Source organism: Antennarius striatus, chromosome 19, assembly GCF_040054535.1.
Source record: "Antennarius striatus isolate MH-2024 chromosome 19, ASM4005453v1, whole genome shotgun sequence".
NCBI lineage: Eukaryota > Metazoa > Chordata > Actinopteri > Lophiiformes > Antennariidae > Antennarius > Antennarius striatus.
The window spans coordinates 5,956,451-5,978,649 of NC_090794.1; the positions used below are offsets into that span (position 1 = coordinate 5,956,451).

General features: G+C 42.2%; 2 protein-coding genes across 4 annotated transcripts; both read right to left on the reverse strand.

Moving 5' to 3' along the window:
* Positions 1 to 4,473: 4,473 nt before the first annotated feature.
* On the reverse strand, positions 4,474 to 17,949 carry slc5a6a (solute carrier family 5 member 6a). Of its 3 annotated transcripts, none has more exons than XM_068342322.1 (18): positions 17,794 to 17,949; positions 12,693 to 12,800; positions 12,280 to 12,509; positions 11,938 to 12,159; positions 11,454 to 11,519; positions 10,920 to 10,971; positions 10,717 to 10,784; positions 9,882 to 10,036; positions 9,618 to 9,758; positions 9,307 to 9,436; positions 9,139 to 9,227; positions 8,931 to 9,043; positions 8,783 to 8,850; positions 8,603 to 8,689; positions 8,314 to 8,501; positions 8,126 to 8,229; positions 7,802 to 7,923; positions 4,474 to 7,715 (listed from the first exon to the last, which is right to left on the reverse strand). In XM_068342322.1, exons 3-18 carry the CDS (start codon positions 12,403 to 12,405, stop codon positions 7,515 to 7,517), a joined length of 1,932 nt encoding a protein of 643 aa, XP_068198423.1. In that variant the 5' UTR covers positions 12,406 to 12,509; positions 12,693 to 12,800; positions 17,794 to 17,949; the 3' UTR covers positions 4,474 to 7,514. The 3 variants fall into 3 exon arrangements, with proteins under 3 accessions (XP_068198423.1, XP_068198422.1, XP_068198424.1); XM_068342321.1 differs by lacking the exon at positions 17,794 to 17,949 and adding an exon at positions 17,056 to 17,100; XM_068342323.1 differs by lacking the exon at positions 17,794 to 17,949 and adding an exon at positions 12,899 to 13,018.
* Positions 17,950 to 18,213: 264 nt separating this feature from the next.
* rpl7l1 (ribosomal protein L7-like 1) lies at positions 18,214 to 21,971 on the reverse strand. Its single transcript, XM_068342418.1, has 6 exons — positions 21,927 to 21,971; positions 21,364 to 21,472; positions 20,840 to 21,003; positions 19,817 to 19,954; positions 19,623 to 19,732; positions 18,214 to 18,915 (listed from the first exon to the last, which is right to left on the reverse strand). The coding sequence occupies exons 1-6, from the start codon at positions 21,938 to 21,940 to the stop codon at positions 18,707 to 18,709; spliced, it is 744 nt and encodes a 247-aa protein (XP_068198519.1). The 5' UTR covers positions 21,941 to 21,971; the 3' UTR covers positions 18,214 to 18,706.
* Positions 21,972 to 22,199: the final 228 nt, after the last annotated feature.

Here is a 22,199-nt window from a genome sequence, read left to right on the forward strand (position 1 = left end):
AACAAATGAAAAACCACAAATAAATGCTGCACTCCACATTTGTGCATAATCTGGTGAAATAATTCATAATTTTACTTTTGTTTTGAAACATAATTAATGGTAAAATATCTGGTTTTTACCAGGGAAGCTTTTTTTTAAGCAAGATTTAATCAAACATGTTCTACACATTTAAATCCTCATGCTTATTGTTTTTTAACCAATTGAAATCTTCCATAACATTGCTGCATTGTCATCTACAATATCATTTATTATATTATTTTGGATGTTTGACTAATCTCAGAATACCGCCTTTTTTTTTTAGATGTTTGGTCGGCTGATTGCAGAATAAACAGTAAGAATAAAACCTGATGTCCTTGTATTTTCTCCCTGTTTCTCCAATGTGCAGCCGTGCATAGTTGCAGGAGTAGTGATAGCAAAGGAAACAGGAACACAGAAATAGTGAATAACACATACAGGTTAACACACTCAACAAGCCCTGTTGGATATAGTCCATCCTATCTGAGGGTGTCAGGAACAGGTTTGATATGAGGAAATGAAAAAGCTGCTTTGCTTGAATAATAACTCCACAAATCATCACATGGAGGAACAGTGTGTAACCTATCTGCCTGATTTAAAGGTTGCACAGTGTTTTAATTTTGTCAGACATTACTTTTCATCCTAAGGAAGAATCCCCTCACCTGTTTGCTCTCACAAAAAGTCGAATGCAAACGTCTCCAATGGGGTCAAATCCTTATTTTATCTAGATGTTTGTGGTATCAGTGTGTGTGTGAGTGTGTGTGTGTGTGTGTGTGTGTGTGTGTGTGTGTGTGTGTGTGTGTGTGTGTGTGTGTGTGAATGCACGTGCATGTGTGTAGGAGTGAAAGGATGGACGGACAGATGAGCGGTGAGGGAGGGCTTGTTGTGGGAACACAGCTGCTGTCTGATCACTTGTTATCTCTGCAGTAATGACCACTTACTTCTCATTACAGCTCTGCCACAGAATGTAACCTTCCTCCTTGAATAAAACATCAGCTACAAAAACGTGTGTGTGTGTGTGTGTGTGTGTAGAGGCGTGTGCGTGTGTGTGTGTTGTTATTGCAGAGCCTGAACGCCACCTGTTAGAGGCCCAAATAAATCCGCTGCTTATTTAAAACCTCATTTTCTTGTTGAAAAGGATCAACGCTTAACGGACATAGCAACATCTCAAGGATTGGCTTTCATACGCACCAGTTTGTTTTTAATAAACACAAACCGCTGTTCATATCTCTTATTCACGCTAAAGCTACATGACCTCACGCTGAATTTCAAACTGAATCTGAACAGGATATGCATCCGATCTAGGATCCAATTTTAAAAGATTGGAATTTTGTGCTCACGCAACCCTGGAAAATCAGGGTCACTTCATCCTGATAATGTCAGTTTAGCCCTCTGCATGTTTTTTTTTAAATTTTTTTTTATGTTGAACATCTGGAGCACCACTGTGCAGACACAACCACCCAACTAGAATGCCACAGCTGGCTTTTGCAGGCAACATAAAATGAAATGCCAGGTCGAAATACACATAAAGTTTGACATGTGTGAATTTGAGCGTCAAAACAAATGAGATCAAACAAACGGGACATTATCACCAGTTGAGAAATACTACTACCAAGATAAACTACTTCCTGAAAAGCTTTAATTCAAGACTTAAAGCTCTTTCAGAATATATTTTGTGTCAATCACTTCTCAAACCTAAAACCACTATCTTAATATTGATTTATGTTTGTATGTTTTCTAAAAAAGTAAAGCTGTTTAATAGTAAAATATCTCCAAATCACCAAATGAGTGAATGTTTGGACCGGACTATTCCGATAGATAAAAAAGATATAAAATTTTCAAGGTTCTCCTTTGAACAGTATTTACAGTTCTGCGCTCATAATTCACCATGTATCATATTTTAGTGATACTGTGTTTGCAGAAATAAGAGTTCTGGATTACAATCCAACCCAATAAGTCATGTAGATATGTTTGTGGGTGGGTATGAGAAGCCAACAACAGATGGGAGCCCAAACAAACTAAAATCATCTCCCCCTGGAACGAGATGGGCTCAGCTCCACGAGCAACAGCCCAGCGTTCAAGGCTAGCTCTATAAATCTGTCCAAGGGGGGGGACGGCTGTCCCGAATTCCCATACGCGGTGATGACTAATTTGGAGCTGGTGAAGTCTGACTGCTGAAGTTGAGGACACACACCGACTGAAGAATCCAGACGGTTTGGTGAAGTGAGACTTGAGTTGAAATAAGAACCAGGACCAGGAGTTAGCTGTGGGCCAACGGTACTGCTGTCCTCAAATGTACTGTAAGCAATAGATTTGTTAAAAAAATAAACTCTTAAATTAAATAGTTTGGCCTTTTTCATTCCCAAGTGTCATTGTCCTGCTCTGCTGTGCTGTGATTGGCTGCTACTCAGTACCTCCGTGTTTAGATGTTACATGTAGAAATACATCCTGCTGTCAGCTTAGTTAGGAATTCTATTGTATTAGGTGTGGGAGCAGCTCTTAACCTTTACTTGACAACATTAATGCTTTAAAATTAGCTCTGCTTTAGCCTTGATGCTAACTCAGACAGATGGTCAGATTTTATACGACAGTATAGGATTAGTTTGAGTCAGGTTCAGTTGCAATTTGTAATTTTACTTTTTCTTTCATGTACAAAGTTTTGTTTCATATAATAATTTTGCACCATTGTAGTGCCATTTACCAGGTAAACCTTAAGATTTCAACTACCTGACTTAACACCTGAATAATTTCATCTCATTTTACTCCTTGAACTTGAACTTAATCCTTTCAAGCAAGACTTTTTGCCTTGGTTAATAGGTTAGTTAGTCACGCTGGCAAACAAGATCAATGAGAAGAAGGATTTCTTGTTGAGCAGCACATGTACAAGTTGATCTAAGCCAGCCTTCCTCTTGTAGTGCAAGTTAATACTTGTGCATCGTCTTCAACTGTTTAAGTGAATGCTCCACAAATGTTCCTGCGATGCTCCTGTAATGTTTTGTAGAGAAATCCACCAGCATATTGGTGTAGATTACGAGTACCTTAAACTTTCCTTAAAAAATATGTAAAAATCTTTTTTTTGCAGCAATTTTGTGTGTGTGTGTGGCTGCAGTAATACAAACATTAAGCCCTGTGTCTGCCTTTACAATATGTGTGTTTGTCCATGCTTCCATGTAAAGACAGAGAGCATGGATCCAAACTACCCCCTCATGTTGGGAGATAATCAGCATATTTCCACTATCTCCTGCTCATTATGGCCGGCACACAACCATTACAGGCTGGATTTATGGAGCTCCGAGGCCACACTCCCCCTGCTCTGGCCGGTTCTTCTTTGGAACTGGGTTCAAATCCAGGGAGAGGATGACATTGGAGAGGAGGACTGCTGGAGAGAAAGATGAAGAGGAAGAGAAAGGGGTGGAGAAAAGAGAATCGTGGAGAAAATAAATGTAGAAAGAGTTTGGAAGGAGAAAGGAGAAAAACAGGAGGAGAAATGATGGAGGCGCCGAGGATGGAGGTGCAAAGGGATTAAAATGATGAAAAGCTTGATGGTGACGAATGATTCACTTACTGTATTTCAACTGACTCCTGCTGAACAAAGCTAATGCTGGGAATAAATCATATTCGATCAACCTCAGATAAGATTATAGCTGTGCCATTTGTCTTAAATGACAGAGCCTTGTAAGATTAAGCTTGGCAAAACATTGCTATCATGAAGCAGGACATCTTTTATTCACTTTCTTTCTTCTTTTGGTTTTCCTTGATGGCAATAGGTCAGAGCTGCTGCTTTACACTTTCAGTCAAACTCAGTATGGAATTCCAGCAAGTAGCATTGAGCTGCTGATAACATGAACTCATTCCTCACATTTCTGCTGGATTTCAAAAGTCTGTGCGAGACTACTTAGAGAAATCTGTATGAACATCATCACATGACCACATGTAAATGTGATTACAGCTCCATGGCAACCGTGGGACTGGAGAACACTGTCAATGTGGGTCTGAAAAGCTTGCTGTGGTGAGGCTCTGGAAAGTATTGTGGTGGGTAAAGGTATAAATTTGCAATTTAAAACTGTGGTTTTAATTTTTGGGGATCGAACAGATCTGTTACGGTACAGAGGTTAATAGTCCACAAATAGAAAAGAAATGCATTTTTACTCTAAATGGAGTTCCAAAATCCAATGATAATAGATATGTGAAATATAGGGAGACTTAATAATGGGCTACATCCTTCACCTATCCTTTCCAATTCCTTCATTTCAAATCAACAAACCTCAACAAAGTCTCACGAAAAAATTGCCATAACTGGTTTTTTCTTCATTTTTGTGATTTAACAGACTTATGGAAAGAATTACATACGTTATAGATATATTACATAGTTGAATAAATTTTTTTCAATGTATAAAGTGTCAACATTTTTAAATAAAAGATGTCAGAAACTGAACATCACAGTCCAGAGCTGTTTGGAAACATGAAGTCTTCCTCCACTAGAGGGCGACAGCGGATAGACTCAACACAACCGTTTATTTCGGTAAACTCATGACACACACGTTATTTATTCTCGTCATTCTTAACATCTCAATTCAAGTACATCAACCATAAATCTAATAGTCATACATCCAAGAACAGTGAAACATCAACGGGTCAGTTTTAAAGGTCCATGCAACAGTGTTCTGTTTCATACTCCTGTCAGGGCTGCTTCTCCCCGTCTTATCACGTGACACTGAACTCATTTATTCATTCATAAATCTGGGGTTGGGTCCACTCCTGGACAGCTGTTTGGGGCTGACCCATTCATGGAACTATCCTGGATCATAAATAAAATCCACATTAGGATAGAGTTAAAATATAAATCACAACATGAAGGCACAGCCAAAGCAGAGGAGTCATCTCGACTTCAGTGCTTGTGGGGTTGTTGTTTTTGGAATGTGCTACAAGAAGAATTCTTGTGGATGAAGAACAAATATAATAAATATTGTTCAAAACAATATTTATTGTTGCTAGAAATTACCAAGTGGCGTGATTTACCTTTACCAACTGTGGTCTTTACTGTATACAGTAGGTCTGTATTTCAAAGTCGATGTTAATGGTCACTACGGAGCTATGACATCAGTGTGTTTTATTAAGTGTGTTAGTGTTCCTTGGTTCCACAGTGATACACTAATAGTGTTATCGATGATGCGTCAGCACTTGAATTATATATCATGGAAGGGTATCAGGGGCGTATCACAGGCACACACTTCAAGTAATTTCAGGTATGAAGGAGAGGGTTCAATAGAAGGCAATCAAATAATAAAGCACAGATTATCACACATGATTGTTTTTCAAACGCTAAAATGGTTTGAAGGAATGTGACTATAGAGGCCGGTTTATGGGATGTAGCACGAAAATAGTTTTTATCTATAGGACACAGTGCAAAAAACATTTTATCGCTACGTTCCCCAGCCTGCTGCACATTCACAACAAAATGAAACACAAAAAAAAACAAAAACCCTCCAAACATTTCATGGCTCTTGCATATAGAATTCCACATTTCATCTTGGGAAATGTGCTCAGGCTTTATGTGAAATTACAAAAATATAACAAATCTTCTGCTGGTATAAAAAATATGAAAAATAATCATATTCTATATGCTTTGGGGAAGTTGAGGTATTTCTAAAGAATGATGGTTCAAATACGGCGATTTGGTAGCGGATCGACGTTCACATGGGTCTCAAAGGGCTCAACGCGCCATCAAGCAGGGGGATCTAGAGTCCACAATCCTTCAGATATAAAAGAAATGCACTAAGCTGCTTGTTCCTGCTGCTAAACTGGATCCATGTGATTGTCTTGCAGGTATTTAAAGGAGTAGTACACCTCACAATTTCATATGGGGACTTTGATGTAATCTAATCCAAACACAATAATTACACCCCGTTTTTAAAAGACGAAACCTTCACTAAAGCATCTAGCTTAGAAGTTAGTGAATATTTCAGTTAAAAAAAAAAAAAAAAAGCTTAGCTGAGCCAACTAATCATATTGAGTCATCTGACAAAATATGGCCATGAAGTATTGTTGTGATATAAACACAATACCTTTAAGCTACGACAATGGATGACAAAAAAAAGCCACAAATGCGATGGTCAAGAATTCTGATTCCAAAAAACACACAACACTGTTAACACTCTAAGGACACGTTAGCACTCGAGTCAATCACATACTGGCACTGATGAAGACCTGAAACTGTAAAGACGACGGGCACTTACAAAGATTTACCAGAGACGACTGGGTTCTCTTCCCAGTCAAACGCAGCGTGTTGCTGCCTGGCAGAACTCACCTGTGCTTGTGGGGCAGTTCTGTGCTTTATCGCAGGTCAGGGCGGTCGCAGCAGGGGCAAAACCCAGCAGTAGTGTGTCGATTAAACAAAGCGACACCTGTATCTACCTATATCCCACATAGTATGAGCTCAGAGGAACACAAGTCCAGAGAGGCACTTTAACCTTCTAGTGCTTTTCTGTTATCAACACGCTAACAGTTGTGGTCATGTGCTCATTTCTACTGATGCCACTGGTTTTCTGATTCACTTCATGGGGCGGCATGTTGTTTTATAAAACATCCTGTCAGCTGCACTGAACTACAATCATTCATCAACTTCCACAATGTTGAAGAATCTATTTGAAGAACACTCTGATGTGGATGCTGTATCTCCCTAAGAACACGTCTGTGTATTTAACTTTAATTTATTCCTTTATATGCAATTTTTTTTTGGACTAAATCTTAAAATATATTTTTCTCCATTTCCAGTTGTTCCATCTAAAAAAAACAAATGTTTTCAGTTGGATGACATCCAACAATTGCATGCCTCGAACAACAGAGCGCGCTAGATTTTCCATTTCCAGTTATCTTGGGCTAAAACCGTCTGTAGCAGCAGCTATTCATATTAACTAAAGCGTCATTAAAGGACACTAATCCGGCTTGGAAACTTCAATTGAAAAATCAGACTTTTTTTCCGTTATAATCTCACATCTATACGTGTTCTTGGATTGATTTGGGTCATTTTTTTTCAGTAAAAAAACAAAATAAAAAATAAACCAAAAAACAACATTCTACATGCTATATCTAAGAGCTACCTGATTCTCCTGGGTTGTAGCTCACTGGGCAGGAGAGCTACCCACCAGCTTCAACCCTTGTGCATTGAGAAAGAACAGAACCATAGCCTCTGGGGCTATAGGTGCAAAGTTCCAGCCTGGCAAAAAAACAAAAAAAAAACCCCAGACAGTCGGTTTAAGAAGAATCTGTACCGATAAAAAACTCACCTCCCTGTGCAGATACTGAAGTGTTCCTCTACAATCAGAGTCACCTGACTGTCTTCATTTAACACCAAAAAAAACAACCAAACCTGGTACAAAAGACCTCCAGGACTTTGTACATAGTGATGTCTCTTCCTGGGGGATGGGGTGGGGGGGTGATCTGTGTTGTGCGTGTTGTAAGTATGAGAGGGGAAAAAATAAATAAAAAAAGAAAAAGGATCACAAAGCCGTCTCCTGGACCGTGTGAGCCGTCAGCTGGCATTTGGGCAGGACCACTCTGGTTTTCAAGCGGTCGTCCTCCGATTGAGCCTCGTCGCTCTCCATCTCCTTGTCCTCCGTGACCGCGTCCTCTTTGCAGTAAGGCGCCCCGTTGCTGTCCTTCTTGGCCATCTGGTAAGGCTGTCTGTTGATCTCTTTGGGCTGGAGGAGCGAAAAACTTGGGTCACTCAAAAATGAAAAAAGGGGAGAAATGAAACCAGAGTATGGATGGGAAACACTGGCGGTACCTTCTTAGACAGAGGTGTGACGCAGCAAAGCTTCTCCTTGTAGCGTTTGGGCAGGAAGAACAGCAGCATTCCGAGGACAGGGAACACTGTCCCGGGGGTCAGCTCCTTCTCCTTCATAGGTCCTGAGGGATACACCAGCAAAACCGAGGTTTGACCTTTGATCACATTTACCTCTAAGCAAGGACTTCTACGTGAAGCTTAACCTGGTCAGCTAGCGGCTAGACAAGCCTGCCAAGCCATGAGCTGTTCAAAACAGGGTTGAACCCCCCTCACCCAGAAATCGTGTGTTTGCACTAGATCCAAGTGTGATGATGCGTTCGGTACCTGTTAGCAGGCTGACGATCAGTCCCACCACCACTACGGTGGCGGAGTTGTGAGCGCTGTACCACATGTAGGACAGCGAGTACAGAGCCTCCACACCGGTGGGCCTGAAGGACAGACGGGGCCCATTTTAAGACAAGTGAAATTCCATTAATGACGTCATCATCACGGACTCTCCTCTAATACTTTACCTTGGCTTGACTGTGCTGACATTGACCAGCGTTGTCATGACGGCCGTGGTCATGTTGTTGAACAGGGGCGGAGCGGTGGCGTTGAGCAGCGGCGGCGCCGGGGTGGCGGCGGAAACACGCATCACGAAGCTGCCGATGCCGATCCAGAAGGCCATGATGAGACCCGCCGCTAACCCGACCACGGCACCCTGAGGACGAATCAGAGACAGCAGGTGAAACCACGTCTCCATGGCGATACGGATACAAAATCGGTGTGGACACAAATGTACACTGAACAGAAAGGACTCACTATAGAGTTTGCCCAGGGAAAGAACATCCCCAGACTGAAGAGACCCAGCAGGGGACCCCCCACCATCCCGAAGATGCTGAAGGCTGCCTGAGGGCACAGAGAACACGAGGGGTTAATCCTGGCTTCCTCAGCATTTCTTCATTTAAACACTCTGCAACAAACAATGCCGCAATTCTCTACCTGCAGCACGGATCCCATCAGAGAGGCGATGTAGGCCATCGCCAGACACACCAGCCCGTACACCAGCGCTGTGGAGCACAAGGATCAGGTGTTAGTGTTGTGTAGACGAGCAGTCTCCCCCTAGTGGACAAACAGGATATCATCTTACCGAGTCCCTTGGACAGCAGCGTGGCTTTAGCTTCAGTCATGTCAGGAAAATGAGGTTTAATCAGGTCCTCCATGGTTACTGTCGCTAAGGAGTTGAATGCTGATGAGATGGTGCTGGGAGGAAAAAAAGGAAAATGAGAATAAATGAATAACTGGGAATTTTTAAGGAGCGCCTGGGGGTGTTTTCAGTCTGGTTTTCCTTGGTTTACCTTAGAGCGCCGCTGAAGAGACAGGCCACAAACAGCCCGGCGAGTCCCGGCAGATCTCTGAACACGTCCATCACGAAGTACAGCACCATCTGCGCAAGGACGAATCCGATTAGCCTTCGTAATGAAACACACGTGTTCAACTTGGGAAACGATGGAGGAGAGTGTTACCTGGTCGTTGGCTTTGACGTAACCCTTATCCAGAGGGCTGTCCTCGCCATAGCGAGCGAACATCACCAGACCCATGAGACAACCCAAACACAGGACGATCTGCTGGCACGGGAAAACCACGTAGCAGGACCTGGAAAAACACGAGCGACGGAGACGAACATGTTTAGAAACCAGCTGGGGGTAAAACATGAATAGCTTCAAGTTCTTTTAATAGTTTGAAACAATCTGAAGCAATAAAAACCCAACTCGGGAAATGGAACGATCCTTAAAATGCTTGAATGCACGTGTGGTTTGATGTTGCTTGTACCCACATGATAGCCTGTTTCTCAGTACGAGAGCTGAGGTATCTCTGGACCTGAGCCTGGTTGACCCCGTACAACGCCAGCATCAGGAAGACTCCCCCCACGCCCAGCGTCCAGAAGGTGTGGCGTTCCAGAGGATCGGGGTTCAAGCTGTGCAGAATGAGAGGAAACGAAACTGAATCTGTGAGGCGTTTATGAGTGGAGATCTCTGTCGAAGCGCCAAGGTAACAAGGAAAGCTTCTTCTGATGCGGTTTGAAAGGCCAACCACTCACTCAAGGGAAGCGATGCGGCTGCCGTTCACCGCTTTCCTCCACACCTCTGCCATGCCGCCTGCCTGACTAGCCCCCACCACGATGACCGCCAGCTGGCCCGCAAACATCACTACGGTCTGGAACACGTCGGTCCAGATCACCGCCTTCAAACCGCCCTGTGAGGAGATGTAACAATGCCAATCCAGGCCATTTTTTGTCAATTTTTTTGGTTAATCAGATATATATATATATCTATATACAGTCAACCGTCGGTTTTCGAACATAATCCGTTCCAGAAGGCTGTTCGAAAAGAGAGTTGTTCGAAATCCGAAGCTATTTTTCCCATTATAATTAATGTAAATAATTTTGATCCGTTCCAAGTCTAAAAAACAACTTTTTCTAAATTTTTTTTTTTTACTGTTTCACACCATAAACTGCACTGTATACTGTTTACCATAAATAAAAAGGGGTAGAAATAGACACTGTGTTTTATTTTAATAAAAGATGTCCTGTCGAACTTTGAACACGAATGCACTACGGAGGAAGCATCCTGAGCAGTTCGCTCGGCTCCCGAGTGAGTTGCGTTCAGGTACGCTCGGCTTTCTTTCGGTTTGGTCGAGAGCCGAATTTTGGTCGAGTTCAGAGACGTAAAATTCTCGGATTTTCTGGTCGAAAACCGATTTGGTCGAGAACAGAAGCGTGCGAAAACCGAGGTTTGACTGTATATCTATCTATCTCTTATATATATATATTATTTTCTGTTTATATTTTTGGTTTAATTTTTGTGACATAATTGTGGTGTTTAGTAGTCAACAAACGTGGATAAAAGTTATCAGTGGTTTGTAGAGTGACTCACCAGAGCAGTATACACAGTGCACACTAATCCCATGGCCATCACTGCCCCCCACAGGTCAAAACCCGTTACTGCAAGTAAAAAGAGCGAGGGTAACCAAACGCACCTCTGCAGGTGAAACTGTTTTAAACAATATAATTATACACGCTGCATTCAGTGGCATCGGTGAACACAGCATCCTGTGTGGTGACATCATCGACTCTTACCTGCATTGAGGGCCAATGCCGGCGCATACAGAACCACACCCATATAAATGATCTGCAGAAGATAAAAAAGAGACAAGAAGAAAATGCTGCACGTTTATTCAGAACTTAGTCGAACTCTTGAGGTCGTATTGTGGTCTAATTTGGCGTGAGATTAAACCTTCCTGTCAATCACTCCAGTCGTAAATATTGTGACCTCTGGATGCTTCAACAGTACGATGTGTGAAAAGGACAAGTAGCCTTTGAGCAAACGAACACCAGCCATACTTTACACACTTTTATAACTTAATTAACCATTTGTTTTTGTCATGTCATCAGTTCAGAACATTGTCAATGATTTAATTGGGGACCTCACACATAAAAGCTCATAAAAGAAACTTGTATAAAATTTACAGCGGTCACAGTAACATCTCTTTCATTCACACGTTTACTCAGCAGATATCCAGCTGATAAATCGGAACTTGACCCACAATTCCTGCAAGCTTCCACACGAGAATGCAAAGAAGTTATCGCAAAAAGATATGATGATGAACATACCATCTGAAAGATGAAGGTCACGGTCCCACAGATACGAACCGTCTTATTAAAGCGCAGCTCCAGGTACTGTTGAAGGGACGGAATGAAAAGAAAGAAGAAAAAAAAAGGGAAAAAAGCTTAAATAAAAATCAAAAAGCTGGTAAAAATATAATCTCAGAGTCAATCTGTGACATCCGATTGGTGCTGTGCTTAATCTGAGCAACTGTTTAGATTCAAAATGAGGATTTAAGAGTCACTGAGCTTTTAGGAGAGGAAGTAGATAAAGTCAATAATGTCTGTTTTAAAACAAGTACACAAAGGATAAACTGATACCGTAAAAGGTCTCAGATCATACTTAACAAAATTGAATAAAAAACTAAAGTGTTCAAAGTGTAAAACAGAAAAACGAGCAGACGGGAAAAAAGAAATCACAATGAAGAAATTCAAATGCGTCCATCCAAACCAGCGGTACGGTCGTGTCAGTCTCTGTGCTGGTTGTTCGTACCTCGTAGGCGCTGGACAGCCGCAGCCTGTAGAAGACCGGGATGAACACGTGAGCTGGGATGAGCAACCCCAGGAAGTAGGAGCAGCCCAGGAACCAGTACTGCGTCCCGAAGGTGTACACCTCAGACGGAGCCCCCAGGATGGCCACAGCCGACTGGAACGTGGCCAGAAGGGACAGGGATACGGGCAAGCAGCTCATGGAGCGGTCGGCCATCAGGAACTCCTGGAGCAAAAACAAAACACGTAGAGATAAAGACAGAAATTTCCGCGGTGAAAATCCGACGGATCCTGCACAGTACGGGAGGCCTCGACGGATGCTGGGTCTTTCATTTAAGCGGCGTACCTGCGTCGTGCGCTGGCGTCCTCCCGTGAAGGCGTAGAAGAGGCCGATGCCGGCTGAGGCCACCAGCAACAAGGCGAAGATGACGTAGTCCACAGTGGTGAAGTGCATTTGGATTACCTCCCCCATGATGCTGTTGGATGTTGGGATGGGGGAGCTGGTGATAGAGCGGCCTCGAGGGCTGATCACGACCTCAGAGAGAGCTCTTCATCCATGGACGGGACGACCGAGAGCTGGAGGAGCAGAACAAACAGGAAGTGAGTGATATCCCATCCATTTTCTTCTAATCGATGGTAATCTTTTCATCTGCAGTCGCTTATCTGGGTCACCGGTGGTTAAGTTAAATAATAATTGGAATAAATTAAATAAATACATTTTCTTAATGAAACAAACGAAAGAGGGGAAGACGACAGTACCTCTTGAGATCCACCCGCCGCCACCGGCTTGACTGGACGCGCGCCGACCGCTCCGACTGAAGCTCACTTGGAGGCGTGTCTCCGTGTCACGACGTCCAATCACGGTCACTGTGGAGGAAGAGGAGAAACTCACTGAGCAAAAAAAATGACAATTCACCAGAAAACACAAGACGAACGTCACAATATTGTTACGAATAATCCAATACCTGTTCCAAAACACCTTTAGCCAAACAAAACCATGACTGGACTTTATTTTGATAAAGGATACGTTACACTTCTCACGTCACGGGATTTGTTATTGTGTTCAACAAGAAAGAACCTTGTGGTGCTCATCTTACAACAAAAATAAAAAATCTTCTACTTTCCCATGAAACAAAAGCGTCCTTTTTCTAACAAGTTGTGCTGCAGCTTCTAACTCTGCATTTGAAGAGCAAAGAGCTGCTGAAGGAGAGGAAGGGAGAGGAAGAGGAGGTAAAAGGAGGGGTTGGCAAAAAAAAGTGAAAGTGGATAGGGCGGAGGCGGGGTGGGGGGTCCTCAGAAAGCAAAGAAAAGTTTGGGAAACGAAGGGATGTGGTGTGAGAAGTACAACTACAGAAGAAAAGGATGGGGGGAGGGATGAGGAAGGGTGAAGAAACACGTGGTCACATGTTCATGCAACAGGTGTCGTTAAGTTGCGCCGTCAGTGATGGGGAAATAGTTTATGAGGACAGACCCACAGGGATTTGATACGTGGAGGTTTTGTGTGTGTGTGTGTGTATGTGTGTGTGACTCCTTCAGACATCATCTCCCTATCCATCCCGTACCGACAGGCCCGTCTGTGTGACGCTGCAGCCGGTTTGATCACAGATTAAATCCTATCATTACTGTTCATTACATCTAATCTCAGATGACGGGTCGGGAACAGAGCTATCGGTGAGACTTAAAAGGAACAACCTCCTGACAGATCTAAAACGCTAAAGTTTTTCTATAGAATGTGTACATGCCAATATGGAGGGTATTCTAAATTACTTTCAAATGTTAGATTAGATTGAATTTACAGCAGGGCTCATCGAGCAGGCCTTTGTCCTGGTGTTTCATACAAAACCTTTGCTCCCACTGAAACGACACCATCTTAAAAAAACAAAACAAAATATCACATGTAATATCTGGCGAGTCACAAAGGGGTTAGAGGGATTAAAATGCCTGTAGTCACTAAGAGTGTGGTGTTCACTGAAAATCAGCGAGGTAAAGCGCCTTAACATGCCAGGACTGAAATGTGCCAGCAGTTCTACATGTGGGACAGGTCACGTCTCTACAGGACACCCCCCCAAGGGCAGCAGCAGCGGTCGCTGACAAGATTCTAAAAGCAGATCGATAGTCTGTTTGGAAAATAGAAAGTGAACCACAGCAGAAATTAATCTGACCGATTTCAGATTGACATCATTACAGAAGCCTGAGAGCCAATCAGAGCGAACAAAGACAAGGTGACCCCAAACCTCTGAATAAACATTCAAGAATCTGGATGAAAAGCCATTTAAAGTTAATTAGAAAACCGTTCAGTGTGTCATCGCAATCATCTGCCGTCTCTTCCTGTTACCGACTCAACCAGTTTGACAGAGCACACAGGATTGGCTGGCAGTTTCCTTGACCGGCTGGTTTTATCTGTGTCTTTTATTTCCTTTTTAAAACGTCCAATCTTGTGATTCAGTGATTTAAATGCTAACAGAAATCCTGGTGGGAATATTTGACAGGAATAACCTTGTGATATGGAGGTGGATACGCTCTCCTTTAAAAGGCAGGTGAAATGCCACTGAATTCAATGAAAGCTGATGTGAACAGGCCACACCCCCTTCACGCCTGTCATATACTGATGGATATACGGACAAAAATATAGCCCCCCTAAGGCGGAGGCATACTCAAGTGTTCAATCTGACGTTCTATTATCAAGCAGTGTGGGGGTCTGTGGGATTGTGTTGTGTTTACTTGGTCACCCAAAGGCTACACCCGTCTCACACTTAATGGCCCGTTTCCATAAGAAACGTACAGCACACAGTCAGCGATTTGCTTCTGCACCAGTTGGCCCGAAGCCCGTTTTGCCTGAGTTCTGCACTTCCACAGATCGCAAAACGTCAAGAAGAAATATTTACTACGCATATATCATACATACGATGCAAATACAGCCTGTGCTCAGCCCCGCTTGTATGTTAGTCGGACCGCACGTGTGTGTGTATCGGGGTAAAACTGTGGTGGAGGGTTATCCTGAGCCTGAGGTCAGGCAGGCTGCTGGTTGCCAGGCAACACAGGGACAATGACAGTGGCTATACATAAGAAGAGAGCAGAGCCGGCAGCGCTTTCATGTCCCTACGCCCTCCACACCTCCCCACCCCATCTTGTGTTTAATGTAAATGCTAGAAAATAAAGGAGCAGCTGTTTGAAGATGATGTAACAGGTAGAGCATGATGGGAAAGTTAGCAGCTGCTCAGGAATCGATCAGAGAAAGAGGACTGAAAAAAACCATTCAAGGTTGTTTTATTAAAACAAACCCAGCATTTTCATTCACACCAGACTGAACATCTATCCATCTATCTCTTCTAGAATGATGTTTTGGCTCCTGCACCCCCGCTTCTCTCAGCTTTCTATTCCACTGACAAGACATACTCATGACAAATCGGCAATTTCACAGTATTAAAAACCTTCCTTTCCATAATTTTTTTTGAAGAGAGTGACATTAGGATGTATGTAAAGATAACAACAGAAAAGTTTAATTATATGGGTTGAGCATCATGAATTCTTCTACAAATGTGTGTGTAAACACCATGCATGCCTCATCCTATGGGTCCCTGCTGTTTTTTTCCCCCCTCGGTGGCTAAAAGGTCATAAATTTGTGTAAATCATTAATGTTTCAGATGAACCCTGGTCAACTCCGATAACTAGTGTTATCCCAATTTGTTTTTATAAGCTGAAAGCAAAAGGCCACTGACAAGAGAAATCCAGCGTCTGAACCACTGACTAACGCCCTATCAATGTCTGATAGGCAGCGATGTGATATTTTAGTTATAGTTTAGTATATGTCCTGTTAATGCTGCATGTGTCTGTTAGTGTAGTGTATGTCTTGTGGTATGTCCAGTTTTGTTTTTGTATTTTCCTGGTGTTTGGCTGAGCAGTGGATATGTGCAATTTCCTCCGGGATTATTAAAGTATTTATCTATCTAAAAAAAATGCTGAGATGACATGATAACAGTGAATAAAACTACAGACACGTGCTGTGACAATATTCTGAGACAACAAGAGCAGATAATGGAGGAATGGTCCAAGTTTTATGTAATCATTAGCCTGAAAGAGATGAGACTGCTGTACATAACAGATAACCAAACAGGTCAATTTGACCTTCAGCAGTTGATCGGAAAGGAATTCACTTGAAAAAATAGATATAGCAGGAGTCAGATCCACTTCATATAATTGAAGTAACACCACTTGATCACTTTCAGTCCCTTTACCAGTAGTTTGGGGGGTACTGAACAGGAATATTTTATTTGCAGCTGTTCTGTTTTTCCTCAGTATCCTAACATTTCACATAATACATGTGTGTGAAATCCACGTGAAGGACTGAATCTGCATCACCCCAGACGCACATGTCATCTCTCCAGCAGCATGCTGTGACCCACTTCTAACACTGACCCCCTCCAAAATATAAATATTGATCTGGGTCCGTTTTTCTGAGAGCAAGTTCAATCGAATTTGAACCCATCAGTTTGTATTTGCGCAAAAACAATTACCGTGTGGACTCATCTTATATTCAACAAACTGACATAAATGAAAGTCCCTTCACTGGGGTAAATTCAATCCTAACGCTAACTGCATTAGAGGAGATGATAAAGCTATAAATATTAGTTTTAAATATTAGTTTTACACATGATCAGGGTAGCGGGAAGTTATCTTCGCCAAAAGTTCAGGTAGTAAACTTCCAAAAAAATGTGACTATTTTTAAAAAAAAAAATCATGATAATGCATAATGCATTGCTAATTTGGCTAGCCGGTGTCCGCATGCGCGCACAACTCATTCATTACTACAGTCAGAGCTAGCTAACCCGGCTCACGATTGCCGAGTTACACGTGACGCAACAGATCGATGCATTGCACAGATGTTGTGTTACACACCAGACGGTATCATTCACTATCACAGCTGATGACACAGTTAACGCCAAGCACCAGCACGCAATGCTGTCATTTCCGAAACAACCGCATGGTCTTGTTGCCTAGAATCAAGGCAAACTTTCTCGTGCTGTGGCGTGCGCCCATGTTAAATTACGCTACTGACTGAAGATAATTTCATCCTTTTCAATTGGAAATTGATTGAATTCATCGATAGGATGAAGAAGCTTACCTTAGATCTCTTCGCGGTCAAAATGCTGTGACGATGATCGCCGTCTCACTACGATCTGATCGTGGGGTCACACGGTAACAGGCTGCCTACTCTCCTTGACGCTACTATTGGATGATGCATTCAGGTGATCCTCGTAAACTTGAACATTTGAACTTGCCAATGGCAACACGATTTTCGTGGGATTCTTCAAAACACGGTGTTGTCACAAATGCGTGTTTTTACGTTTTATTTCACCCACATTCTTTATAACTTTAGATTTGTTTTTATCCAAACCGTATCCGTGTGAAATAAAAGGAAATGATGAATAGCAAATCACAAGTTTTCCTCAATGTTTCCATATTTTGCACATCTCCGATACTTTGAAGGCAACACAACACGTGGTTTGTCGGCTTGAAATTAAATTTGCCTGGAAATAGCTTCAATTTATGTCACAAGTGTCTTGTTACGACCAGCGCAAAACGGATTTGACGTTTTATAACGTAATGACTGACATCAAGCACGTTTGAAAGCCGTTTGACTGCCAACGTGACGTCATTAATGAGTCACGGTGCTACACTGAATGACATTAGAGAGGTGAAGGACGCCTGGATGCGATCGCTGCCGCACTGAAAACGGCTTTGCCGTCAATATGACAATTTATTACCATGGAAATAGCGGCTGATTGGTTCTATAGATGACTTCTACACGCTTCCTCCACTCTACGTTATAAAAGACACACGGTGCTTTTTTTTCCCATACCTGCTTTTTGACGTCGATATCCTCCAGTGGGTCGTGCGGATAAATAAACGCGTTGGGGGAATTCATCGGTGTCTGTGATCATGACCGGATGCCGTCCTCCATTTCTCCCAGTGCGCACTGAAAAAGGCGCAGCTGCACTGGAGAACACCTCTCATCCCCCTCCTCCAGCTGACTGCTGTGTCTCACTGGATTATGTGACACCAGTAAAACACGACTAGCAGAGTGTCACCACAAACAACCGGTTCATTCCCTTCACTTTTTCCACGAACCAGTAATTTTTCTCCTATGAAATAAGTCACAGACACCACAACGCAAACTTGCTCCACCACTGCTTCATGTTAACACGCAACCAACAGAAGTGCGGTTCCAAGGTAAATATTTACTGACTCAGCATCTGAATGATAATATTTCCATCATTTTCTCTCCCTTGTGATAAAAGTTGTGTGAAAACCTTGATATTGATCTTGTTTTTAATTGTACAAATGAAGTATTAACAGTATGTCACAGTAACACAACACATTCTCTCCCTTTTTTTTCACAATGAAAATGAGTGAAAGACATGCGGTCCTAATCGTTTAATTATATTTGTGCATTAATCATGTATTAATTCCTCTGATGACGTGAACTTCACATGATGCTGCTTAAATGATATTTACATTTAGGAAAGGTTTAAAAAAAAACAAAAAAAAACCCCAGTGCATACCCAAACATGAGCAAAATATCACGGAGGAGTAAAAGCAGTCCTTCACAGGTCCTTGTACGCTGCACGTTTCCCCCGCCCAGGATGGGCGTACAGTTAAACGTACAGTGAGGATGACTCTGGGTGGAACACCTCTGCCAAAAAACAATAAAATAATCAGCAGTTGGCGTCCTTGAAGCTGCTGCCGAGCGTCCACCATCCGCGTCGTCCTCCTCAGTTCAGTTGTCTGATGATGGAATTAATGTCTGCGCCGCGGAACCCCGGCTTTCCCAGGTCTTTGAGGAGTCCAGCCTTGTCCTTGGCGGCATGGCGAGCAACTGACAGTTTAAAGGGCACCAGGAAGTCGTTGGCGGGCTGGAAGCTGTCGCCGACAGAGGAGATTTCGTGAATTAGGTCCTCCAAACAGATGATTCCATGCTCACCTGTGAAACAAGGAGAAGGAGGTGAGTCATGGGGAGGAGCCGCCTGAAGACACAGTGCTGTGTCAACAGGAAAAAGGGACGAATTAAGCTATTGGAGTCAATTGACACTGAAAACAGAAATGGTTTCATCCAGCCTGCTAACGCTTCCTCATCTACATTCATATTGTTTGTGAACACAGTTGGAGAACATCCAAATTTGCCTGATGCCATTTTCTCACTCAACATGCAAGAAGACTGTGTTAATGAGCGAGTGTGAACATGAAGCAAAATCATTTTGACAAAAGGAACTGAATCAAAAAATTCAATATAGTTGTTTAAATTCTCAATAAATTTAGATGATGGCTCCATGATTTTCAATTGGTCATGACTCTGTTTCCCCACTTCTGACACAACTCTTCCCTCTGATATTCATCCAACATTCAAACTGCACACAGAAAGGCCATGTTGGGAATGCTGGTGTTTGAACCCATGTCCTTCTTGCTGTGAGGCAACAATGCTAACCACTATGTCACTGTGCCGCATAAAGAGGCAAATCACTTCAATGTGGACGTGGATGACCTTTCTACTAGAACCAGGGCAATACATGTCTTAACCAGCGCGGATGTGACAGAACTATTACCCCACTCTGCTTAATGTCTCCTTGAGAAGCATAAATAAGCCTTATTATGGAATGTTTGGGGTCCTGCTGCGTTTCTATGGAGACGTACCCATGTGTTCCTCGATGAAGGTGTTGTCCGTTAGAGGAACACTCCTCCCTTTTTTCATGGCCTGCCCTCTCTTCAGGATGAGCTCACGAACAGACTTCAAGTTTGGGAATCTATTAGAACATGTGTTTAAAATGTAAATTCACCCCTCTCTCATTCAAATGACATGCAAGCTTATATATTTTCTGAGCACTCACCCCCAGGCCACATAAGGTTCAACAATCTTCATCATGTCTACCGAATCCCGAGTGATTTTCACGAAGGTGCCGCTGAAGATCTTCTTCAGTCTCAACATCCGGATGACTTTCATCACTTGGGGACTGACACCTTTGATCCTGGCAGGAGAGGAGAAACAGTGCTTACCTAACTGGAATGCTGTTTTGTTCACACAAACACAACTGGGTTTGTCCCTTTGCTCTAATGCACAAGTCCGGATGTCACCGTGTCTCGTGTCAGTTTGAAAATTGAAATCATACAGAGTGAGCAAACAGTGTCTTCCTGTTCATTCAATATTCCTTTAGGGAATTCTGGGAAATTAATATCAACAGCTGTATAATCATTTAGGACATCATGTAAAAAAAAAAAAACTCAATGCAAAGCTGTTTTCTTTCTGCATCAATATTAATCTTGGCTAAAAAAAACAAACACCCACAAAATAATTTAAACTTTTCTATATTATTATATTACTTTTCAGGGTGCTTTCTCAAAGTCGATTTTATTCAAGACTGAAAAGAGTTGAGGAATGATTGATTATTCGACTTAATTTTAACAACAAATTTCCAAATTCTCAGCCAACTTGAACATTTTTACACAACGTTACAATTAGAAGCATCAAAGCAAATGGTTTTTATTCTCAAAATAAGTCAAATCTAACCCTATTAGGAAAGCTCTCAATCAAACTCATACTAACATAAAACCCATGGTACCAAAAAGATGCTGCATCAACAAAAATCAGTGCAACAATTTGCTAATCGCTTTGACATCCAACAAATGTACTGTGTTCAGTGTATCAAGACATTTAAAAAAGCTGGAACAGAAAAAAACAGCAAACAAGAATATTCTACAGGGAAGATGATATCACCATTGCTGTGGACAAAAGCTGTGTATTCCACATCTCTCTCTCACGCACGCACACACGCACACACGCACACACATACACACACACGCACACAAATGAGAGGATTGTTAATTCAAGTCCCTGTGTGGGTCCGAGAACTTACTCTCTGATGCGGACGGCGAAGGCTAGCTTGTTCTTAGCAGGAGGAAGAGGAGCAGGAGGTCTGTGCTTTGCTCTGCGGATTCGAGTTTCATCACGATGCGCCCTGTGACTGTCTTTCAAGAAGTCTTCCAAACGCTTGAAAGGCACAGGCTTACCCTTGGAAACCTGGAATGTAGAATAAATGCAAAAAATCTGACAAAACAGTCCATACATATGTTTGGATTTTTCACACTGAGGCAGGCCATGTGTTAAGAATGACATCCAAGTGAGTACGTCCTGACTTCATAATATGTGGAATTCCTGCGAGTGAGACGTGTATTTTGTGAGAATTTTGAGGTCTTTTTTTTTTAATCAACAGGGATATTGTTTCTGGTAAAAGTCAGATTGAAGGCAATTTCAAATAGAGCCCAAATTGCACATCCATCTTACAGTAAGATACAGTCAGATACTCTAACATTCACGCCAGTTGAATGCTAGTGCTGATACTAGCATGACAGTAAACAATCTAACAGCAATGTGACTTACCCTTCTCCTCTCGAGCAGAGCTAGCTTAGCTTGTGTTGCTTTGATGGCCTGATACGCTTTTCTCTTTTTCAGGAGGTACTCTGGAACCAGCTTGATTACCTTTTTTGATCTAATAACAGGAGCATTCATTTCAAACACACATAACAAGCAGTGGATCAAGAGCTACACGAAAACAAGCGGCTCTGTGCTGCCAGAGAGAATTAACTGTACAGTATGCAGCTTCACCTTTTACGTGATGGTGAGTTACACTAGTCAACAATAATGCTAACAGTATCTACAAAAAGTCGTGTTAACACGTAACATGAAGATCATCGGTTATATTTAAAGGTACTTCATATTATAGAGAAAACGTTGCTAAATTGAGGCTATCTGTCGCTATTTTGAATCTGACCCCATGTGAAACTAAACTCCCGAAAATCAACTTTTCCAAACATCAATCCTCTAAATGAATTATTTGTACCAAATATATACTATTTATAATCCCCGGAAATAGTCTGTATATATATATCTGAACACAAAGAACGGACGGATGAATTTAGATTTAATTATTGACATGTTCTTACTCTGACTCGGCCATGGTGGAGCGGAACGCTAGACCGTCGCTTGCATTTGACGTCACAACATCTTTAAATTTCGCCAGACTAGTACACACTGCCATCTATTGGCCACTTAGGCGTTCACAGGTCATAAACGATATCAATTATCAAGTGTACAAAGATTGTGAACTTTGCTTTTGTGTACATTGTCCATAAGTCAGATATAAAAATGTTTGTAAAAATTGTTTCTAAAACAAGTTAGCACGTCAACAGAAAATAGAGAGAAAAAAAAACAGTTTT

Excerpts from the sequence above, each read along its gene's own strand:
- slc5a6a (XM_068342322.1), bottom strand. The coding sequence starts at position 12,405 with ATGGGGGAGGTAATCCAAATGCACTTCACCACTGTGGACTACGTCATC. Across the intron at positions 12,160-12,279 it reads GACGCCAGCGCACGACGCAG|GAGTTCCTGATGGCCGACCG; the intron begins GTACGCCGCTTA and ends TTTTTGCTCCAG. Across the intron at positions 8,851-8,930 it reads GCTGCTGTCCAAGGGACTCG|CGCTGGTGTACGGGCTGGTG; the intron begins GTAAGATGATAT and ends TGTGCTCCACAG.
- rpl7l1 (XM_068342418.1), bottom strand. Across the intron at positions 21,004-21,363 it reads CTCTGCTCGAGAGGAGAAGG|GTTTCCAAGGGTAAGCCTGT; the intron begins GTAAGTCACATT and ends TCTACATTCCAG. Across the intron at positions 19,733-19,816 it reads GAACCTTATGTGGCCTGGGG|ATTCCCAAACTTGAAGTCTG; the intron begins GTGAGTGCTCAG and ends ATGTTCTAATAG.